At 56.3% G+C, this 8,537-nt stretch overlaps 1 protein-coding gene across 1 annotated transcript in view; it reads right to left on the minus strand.

Annotated features, from left to right (window-relative positions):
- HUWE1 (HECT, UBA and WWE domain containing E3 ubiquitin protein ligase 1) overlaps positions 1–8,441 on the minus strand; it is a 32,327-nt gene extending 23,886 nt beyond the window's left edge. The window contains exons 1-5 of the mRNA XM_079333318.1: positions 8,315–8,441; positions 6,554–6,823; positions 2,880–3,032; positions 656–783; positions 485–566 (exon numbers count right to left, since the gene is read on the minus strand). Of these exons, the coding sequence (XP_079189444.1) occupies positions 485–566; positions 656–783; positions 2,880–3,032; positions 6,554–6,823; positions 8,315–8,401 (720 nt within the window). The 5' untranslated portion in view covers positions 8,402–8,441. The remainder of the gene's footprint in view (positions 1–484; positions 567–655; positions 784–2,879; positions 3,033–6,553; positions 6,824–8,314) is intronic.
- Positions 8,442–8,537: the final 96 nt, after the last annotated feature.

Below are 8,537 nucleotides of genomic sequence, written 5' to 3' on the forward strand. Positions count from 1 at the left end.
CCAGGGCTCTGTGTGCCACCCCTGTGTCACCTCAGGGTTCTGTGTGCCACCCCTGTGTCACCCCTGTGTCACCCAGGGCTCTGCATGCCACCCCTGTGTCACCCCTGTGTCACCCAGGGCTCTGTGTGTCACCTCTGTGTCACCCCTGTGTCACCCAGGGCTCTGTGTGCCACCCCTGTGTCACCTCAGGGTTCTGTGTGCCACCCCTGTGTCACCCAGGGCTCTGTGTGTAACCCCAGGGCTCTGTGTGTCACCCCTGTGTCACTCCTGTGTCACCCTGGCTGCTCCACCCTCATCCCAGCCCCACCCTGTTTCCCCAAAACCCCCAAATTTCCCTCAGGACCCCCCCAAACCCCCCCAGGACTCCCCAAATTCCCCCAAGAACTCCCCAAATTCTCCCGAGAACTCCCCAAATTCCCCCCAGGACCCCCCAAATTCCCCCCAGGACTCCCCAAACCCCCCCAAATTCCCCCCAAATCCCCACCTTGTTCATCTGCGCGCGGCGCTTGGAGGACACGGCAGTTTTCTCGTAGAAATCGATCAGCAGCAGGACAGGGGTGATCCACCTGGGTTTGGGGGGGACAAACCAGCTGTGAGAGCACCCTGGGGGGGCTCTGGGGGGATTTTGGGGGGTCAGGGAGGGGTCAGTCCTTACTTGGGGGTCTGCACCTCCTTGTGCTCCTTGGCCGCCTGCAGGCAGGGCTGAACCACCTCCAGCAGCTTGATCAGCACGTCCAGCACACAGCTGGACTCCACCACACGGGCACAGGGCAGCTTCAGCTCCTGGGGCACCCCAAAAACATCAGCACCCCGAAAAACCCACCAAAACACCCCTGAAAAACCCACCAAAACACCCCCAAAATATCCACCGGAACGCCCCTGAAATCCCGATCGAAATATCCAGAAATGTCCCTGAAATATCCAGAGGTGCAGCCCCAAAATTCCACCACACGGGCACAGGGCAGCTTCAGCTCCTGGGGCACCCCAAAAACATCAGCACCCCGAAAAACCCACCAATACACCACCGAAAAACCCACCAAAACACCCCCAAAATATCCATTAAAACATCCCCGAAATCCAGATCGAAATATCCAGAAATATCCCTGAAATATCCACAGAAACATCCCAGAAATATCCAGAGGTGCAGCCCCAAAATTCCACCACACGGGCACAGGGCAGCTTCAGCTCCTGGGGCACCCCAAAAACATCAGTACCCCAAAAAAATCCATCAAAACACCCCCAAAATATCCATTAAAATATCCCCGAAATCCAGATTGAAATATCCAGAAATATCCCTGAAATATCCACAGAAATATCCCAGAAATACCCACAGGAACAGCCCCAAAATTCCACCACACAGGCACAGGGCAGCTTCAGCTCCTGAGGGGAGTCAGGGGCACCCCAAAAACATCAGCACCCCGAAATATCCATCAAAACACCCCCGAAATATCCATTAAAACATCCCCAAAATCCTGATCGAAATATCCACAGGAACATCCCTGAAATATCCACAGGAACAGCCCCAAAAATCCACCACACGGGCACAGGGCAGCTTCAGCTCCTGGGGCACCCCAAAAACATCAGCACCCCGAAATATCCATCAAAACACCCCCAAAATATCCATTAAAACATCCCCAAAATCCTGATCGAAATATCCAAAAATGTCCCTGAAATATCCACAGGAACAGACCCAAAATCTTTGTATTAAAAGCTCCAAAACCAGCACAGGGCTGGACTTCAGCATGTGGGCAAAGAGCAGCTTCAGCTCCTGGGGGAGTCAGGGGCACCCCAAAAACATCAGCACCCCAAAAAATCCACCAAAACACCTCTGAAATATCCATTAAAACACCCCCAAAATATCCATTAAAACACCCCCAAAATATCCATGAAAACACCCCTGAAATCCAGATTGAAACATCCAGAAACAACCCTGAAATACCCACAGGAACAGCCCCAAAACTCCCCCAGATTTCGGGGAACTCCCAGTTTTGGATCCCCCCAGTTTTTGAGGTCACCCCAGTTTCGGGGTCCCCCCATTTTTTGCATCCCCCCATTTTCCTGCCCCCATTTTCCTGCCCCATTTTCCTGCCCCCATTTTTCACATCCCCCATTTTCCTGCCCCCATTTTTTTGCACCCCCCCATTTTCCAGCCCCCCATTTTCCCCCTGTCCCCCCATTTTCCAGCCCCCCATTTTCCCCCTGTCCCCCCATTTCCCCCCGTCCCCCCATTTTCCTGCCCCATTTTTTTGCACCCCCCCATTTTCCAGCCCCCCATTTTTCCCCTGTCCCCCCATTTTCCTGCCCCCCATTTTTCACATCCCCCATTTTCCAGCCCCCATTTCCCCCTGTCCCCCCATTTTCCTGCCCCATTTTTTTGCACCCCCTTTTTTTCCAGCCCCCATTTTTCCCCTGTCCCCCCATTTTCCAGCCCCCATTTCCCCCTGTCCCCCCATTTTCCAGCCCCCCATTTCCCCCTGTCCCCCCATTTTCCAGCCCCCATTTCCCCCCTGTCCCCCCATTTTCCAGCCCCCCATTTTCCCCTGTCCCCCCATTTTCCAGCCCCCATTTTCCCCTGTCCCCCCATTTTCCTGCCCCCATTTTTCACATTCCCCATTTTCCAGCCCCCATTTTCCCCGTCCCCCCATTTTCCTGCCCCATTTTCCAGCCCCCCATTTTCCAGCCCCCATTTTCCCCCTGTCCCCCCATTTTCCAGCCCCCCATTTTCCCCCTGTCCCCCCATTTTCCAGCCCCCCATTTTTCCCCTGTCCCCCCATTTTCCTGCCCCATTTTTTTGCACCCCCCCATTTTCCAGCCCCCCATTTCCCCCTGTCCCCCCATTTTCCAGCCCCCATTTCCCCCGTCCCCCCATTTTCGGGCACCTCGAAGAGCAGGGTGAGCAGCAGGATGCGCGTGGCCAGGTTGGAGGCCTGGGGCAGGGTGGCCATTTGGCTGATCCACTCCGACACCGTCTTGGTGTCGCTGGTGGTCAGCGGCACGGCGGCCTTGATCAGGACATCAGCTGCCTCCCAAACCTGGGGGCAAAGGGCAAGGGTCAAAGGTCAGGGGTCAGCGGCACGGCGGCCTTGATCAGGACATCGGCTGCCTCCCAAACCTGGGGGCAAAGGGCAAGGGTCAAAGGTCAGGAGGTCAGTGGGTTTGGAGGTCAGTGAGGTCAGGGGTCAATGGTCAGTGAGGTCAGGGGTCAATGGTCAGTGGGGTCAGGGGTCAATGGTCAGTGGGGTCAGGGGTCAGTGGTCAGTGAGGTCAGGGGTCAATGGTCAGTGAGGTCAGGGGTCAATGGGGTCAATGGTCAGTGGGGTCAGGGGTCAATGGTCAGTGAGGTCAGGGGTCAATGGTCAGTGAGGGTCAGGGGTCAATGGTCAGTGGGGTCAGGGGTCAATGGTCAGTGAGGTCAGGGGTCAATGGTCAGTGGGGTCAGGGGTCAATGGTCAGTGGGGTCAGGGGTCAATGGTCAGTGAGGTCAGGGGTCAATGGTCAGTGGGGTCAGGGGTCAATGGTCAGTGAGGTCAGGGGTCAATGGGGTCAATGGTCAGTGGGGTCAGGGGTCAATGGTCAGGGGTCAATGGGCAGTGAGGTCAGGGGTCAATGGTCAGGGGTCAATGGTCAGTGGGGTCAGGGGTCAATGATCAGTGAGGTCAGGGGTCAATGGTCAGTGAGGGTCAGGGGTCAATGGTCAGTGAGGTCAGGGGTCAATGGTCAGTGAGGTCAGGGGTCAATGGTCAGTGAGGGTCAGGGGTCAGTGGCACAGCAGCCTTGATAAGCATATCAGCAGCTTCCCAAACCTGGGGGTCAAAGGTAAAGGTTCAAAGGTCAGGGGTCAGTGGCATGGCCACCTTGATTATCACATCAGCAGCCTCCCAAACCTGGGATCAGAGGTCAAGGGTCAAAGGTCAAGGGTCAGTGGTCAGCAGCGCAGCCGCCTTGATCAGGACATAGGCTGCCTCCCAAACCTGGGGTCAAAGGTCAAAAGTCAAGGGTCAGGGTCAATGGTCAGTGGGGTCAGAGGTCAGGGGTCAATGGTCAGTGGGGTCAGGGGGTCAATGGTCAGTGAGAGTCAGGGGTCAGTGAGGGTCAGAGGTCAATGGTCAGTGGGGTCAATGGGGTCAGGGGTCAGCGGCACGGCGGCCTTGATCAGGACATCAGCTGCCTCCCAAAACTGGGGTCAGGGGTCAATGGTCAGTGGGGTCAGGGGTCACTGGTCAGTGGGGTCAGGGGTCAGTGAGGTCAGGGGTCAGTGAGGTCAGGGGTCAATGGTCAGTGGGGTCAGGGGTCACTGAGGGTCCCTATAGTCCGGCCCGTTTTCATCAGCAGCTCCCACACAGTGTCAGGTTGGGTTTGGGGGTCTCGGGGTTGGTTTAGCTCAGGTTTAGGACTGGTTTAAGCCTGGTTTAACTCTCCCTACCTGCTGTACCACCTGTTTCACCACTGAGTCCCTATAGCCCGGCCCGTTTCCATCAGCAGGTCACACACAGTATTGGGTTGGGTTTAGGGCAGGTTTGGGGTCTCAGGGCAGGTTTAGCTCAGGTTTAACACAGGTTTAAGCCTGGTTTAGGGCCCCATACCTGCTGCACCACCTGTTTGAGCACTGAGTCCCTACAAGCCGGCCCGTTTTCATCAGCAGGTCGCACACCCGGTACACGGTGTCGGGTTGGGTTTGGGGGTCTCGGGGCAGGTTTAGGGTGGGTTTAACACAGTATTGGGTTGGGTTTCGGGGGTCTCATGGTGGGTTTAGCTCAGATTTAGGACTGGTTTAAGGTCCCATACCTGCTGCACCACCTGTTTGAGCACTGAGTCCCTGCCGTCATCAGCAGGTCGCACACATGGGTTTGGGTTTGGGGGTCTCAGGGCAGGTTTAGCTCAGGTTTAACACTGGTTTAAGCTGGGTTTAGGGCCCCATACCTGCTGCACCACCTGTTTGAGCACACTGTCCCTGTAAGCCGGGCCGTTTCTCCGCACGGCCGTCATCAGCAGGTCACACACCCGGTACACGGTGTCAGGTTGGGTTTGGGGGGTCTTGGGGTTGGTTTAACTCAAGTTTAGCTCAAATTTAATCCTGGTTTAAGGCCCTATACCTGCTGCCCCCTGTTTGAGCACTGAGTTCCTATAGGCTGGCCCGTTCCTGCACACGGCCATCATCAGCAGGTCACACACAGTATTGGGTTGGGTTTGGGGCAAGTTTGGGGGTCTTGGGGCAGGTTTAGGGTGGCTTTAAGGCTGGTTTAAGGCCCCATACCTGCTGCACCACGTGTTTGAGCACTGAGTCCCTATAAGATGGTCCGTTTTGGGGCACAGTCATCATCAGCAGGTCACACACAGTATTGGGTCAGCTTTGGGGGTCTCAGGGTTGGTTTAGCTCAGATTTAGGACTGGTTTAAGCCTGGTTTAACTCTCCCTACCTGCTGTACCACCTGTTTGAGCACTGAGTCCCTATAGCCCGGCCCGTTTCCATCAGCAGGTCACACACAGTATTGGGTTGGGTTTAGGGCAGGTTTGGGGTCTCAGGGTTGGTTTAGCTCAGATTTAGGACTAGTTTAGGACTGGCTTAAGGCCCCATACCTGCTGCACCACCTGTTTGAGCACACTGTCCCTATAACCCGGCCCGTTTTCATCAGCAGGTCGCACACCCGGTACACGGTGTCGGGTTGGGTTTGGGGGTCTCAGAGCAGGTTTAACTCATGTTTAACTCAGGTTTAAGCCTGGTTTAAGGCCCCATACCTGCTGCACCACCTGTTTGAGCACACTGTCCCTGTAAGCCGGGCCGTTTCTCCGCACGGCCGTCATCAGCAGGTCACACACATGGGTTTGGGTTTGGGGGTCTCGAGGCAGGTTTAGGGTGGGTTTAACTCTCAGATTTAAGCCTGGCTTAGGGCCCCATACCTGCTGCAACACCTGTTTGAGCACTGAGTCCCTATAACCCGGCCCGTTTTCATCAGCAGGTCGCACACCCGGTACACGGTGTCGGGTTGGGTTTGGGGGTCTCGGGGCAGGTTTAGGGTGGGTTTAACACAGTATTGGGTTGGGTTTCGGGGGTCTCATGGTGGGTTTAACTCAGATTTAGGACTGGTTTAAGGTCCTATACCTGCTGCACCACCTGTTTGAGCACTGAGTCCCTGCCGTCATCAGCAGGTCGCACACATGGGTTTGGGTTTGGGGGTCTCAGGGCAGGTTTAGCTCAGGTTTAACACTGGTTTAAGCCTGGTTTAGGGCCCCATACCTGCTGCAACACCTGTTTGAGCACTGAGTCCCTGTAAGCTGGCCCATTTTCATCAGCAGGTCGCACACCCAGTACACCATGTCAGGTTGGGTTTGGGGGTCTCAGAGCAGGTTTAACTCATGTTTAACTCAGGTTTAAGCCTGGTTTAGGGCCCCATACCTGCTGCACCACCTGTTTGAGCACTGAGTCCCTATAACCCGGCCCGTTTTCATCAGCAGGTCGCACACCCGGTACACGGTATCGGGTTGGGTTTGGGGGTCTCGGGGCAGGTTTAGGGTGGGTTTAACTCAGGTTTAAGCCTGGTTTAGGGCGCCATACCTGCTGCACCACCTGTTTGAGCACACTGTCCCTGTAAGCCGGGCCGTTTCTCCGCACGGCCGTCATCAGCAGGTCGCACACCCGGTACACGGTGTCGGGCAGCTCGTCCAGCAGCTGGGAGCAGCCGGGCAGCATGGCGTCCGTGAACGCCCCCAGCTCCGCCGCCTCCAGCGGCTCTGCCCCCTCAAACTTCTCCAGGCACTTGGCCTCCTCCTCCTCCTGCCGCTCCCGAGCGCGGCGCTCCTCCTCCTCCTTACGGCACGCCGCCTCCTGCGGGGGAGGGGGTCAGGAGGGGGGGTCAGGAGGGGGGGATATGGGGGAGAAATGGGGTCAGGAGGGGGGATATGGGGGGATATGGGGGAGAAATGGGGTCAGGAGGGGTGATATGGGGGGATATGGGGTGAGGAGTGGGGGATATGGGGGGATATGGGGTGAGGAGTGGGGGATATGGGGGGATATGGGGGAGAAATGGGGTAAGGAGTGGGGATATGGGGGGATATGGGGTGAGGAGTGGGGGATATGGGGGGATATGGGGTGAGGAGTGGGGAAATGGGGTGAGGAGTGGGGATATGGGGGTATATGGGGTGAGGAGTGGGAAAATGGGGTGAGGAGTGGGGGATATGGGGGAGATATGGGGTGAGGAGTGGGGAAATGGGGTGAGGAGGGGGGATATGGGGGAGATATGGGGTGAGGAGTGGGGATATGGGGGAGATATGGGGTGAGGAGTGGGGAAATGGGGTGAGGAGGGGGGATATGGGGGAGATATGGGGTGAGGAGTGGGGATATGGGGGGTAAAGGGGGTGAGGAGTGGGGAAATGGGGTGAGGAGTGGGGATATGGGGGGATATGGGGTGAGGAGTGGGTGATATGGGGAGATATGGGAGGATATGAAGGGATATGGGGTGAGGAGGGGGGTATGGGGGAATATGGGGTGAGGAGTGGGGTCAGGAGTGGGGATATGGGGGGTAAATGGGGTAAGGAGTGGGGAAATGGGGTGAGGAGGGGGGATATGGGGGGGTTATGGGGGGATATGGGGTCAGGAGTGGGGATATGGGGGGATATGGGGGGATATGGGGGGATATGGGGTAAGGAGTGGGGATATGGGGGGATATGGGGGGATATGGGGGGGATATGAGGTGAGGAGGGGGGATATGGGGGGATATGGGGTAAGGAGTGGGGATATGGGGGGATATGGGGTAGGGATGGGAAATGGTGTTTTTGGGGTTGTAAATGGGTGTTTGGGGTTGTAAATGTGTTTTTGGGGCTGTAATTTGTGGTTTTGGGGTTTTAATTGAGTTTTTGAGTTGTAAATGGGGTTTTGGGGTTATAAATGTGTTTTTTGGGTGCCACCTCCGGGGACTCGGCGCGCTGCTCCATGGGGATGTTTGGGGCTGTAAATGGGGTTTTGGGGCTGTAAATGGGTTTTTGGGGCTGTAAATGGGGTTTTTGGGGCTGTAAATGGGTTTTTGGGGCTGTAAATGGGGTTTTTGGGGCTGTAAATGGTGTTTTTGGGGTTATAAATGTGTTTTTTGGGTGCCACCTCCGGGGACTCGGCGCGCTGCTCCATGGGGATGTTTGGGGCTGTAAATGGGGTTTTTTTGGGCTGGAATTGGTGTTTTTGGGACAGGGGATGGTGTTTTTGGGTGCCACCTCCGGGGACTCGGCGTGCTGCTCCATGGGGATGTTTGGGGCTGTAAATGGGGTTTTTTTTTGGGCTGTAATTGGTGGTTTTGGGACAGGAGATGGTGTTTTTGGGTCCCACCTCCGGGGACTCGGCGCGCTGCTCCATGGGGATGTCCTGGCCCAGGGACATGGCGATGGCTCTCATCATCTGATCCTCCTCGGACATGCTCAGGTCCTGGGGGGCAGCTCCAGTCAGGGGCTGCAGGGACCCCACAACACCCCAAAATACACCCAAAATAGGCCCAGACCATCCCTAAAATACACCCAGACCATCCCTAAAATACACCCAGTCCATCCCCAAA

Source organism: Erithacus rubecula (genome assembly GCF_903797595.1).
Source record: "Erithacus rubecula genome assembly, contig: scaffold_957_arrow_ctg1, whole genome shotgun sequence".
In the NCBI taxonomy this organism is placed as follows: Eukaryota; Metazoa; Chordata; class Aves; order Passeriformes; family Muscicapidae; genus Erithacus; species Erithacus rubecula.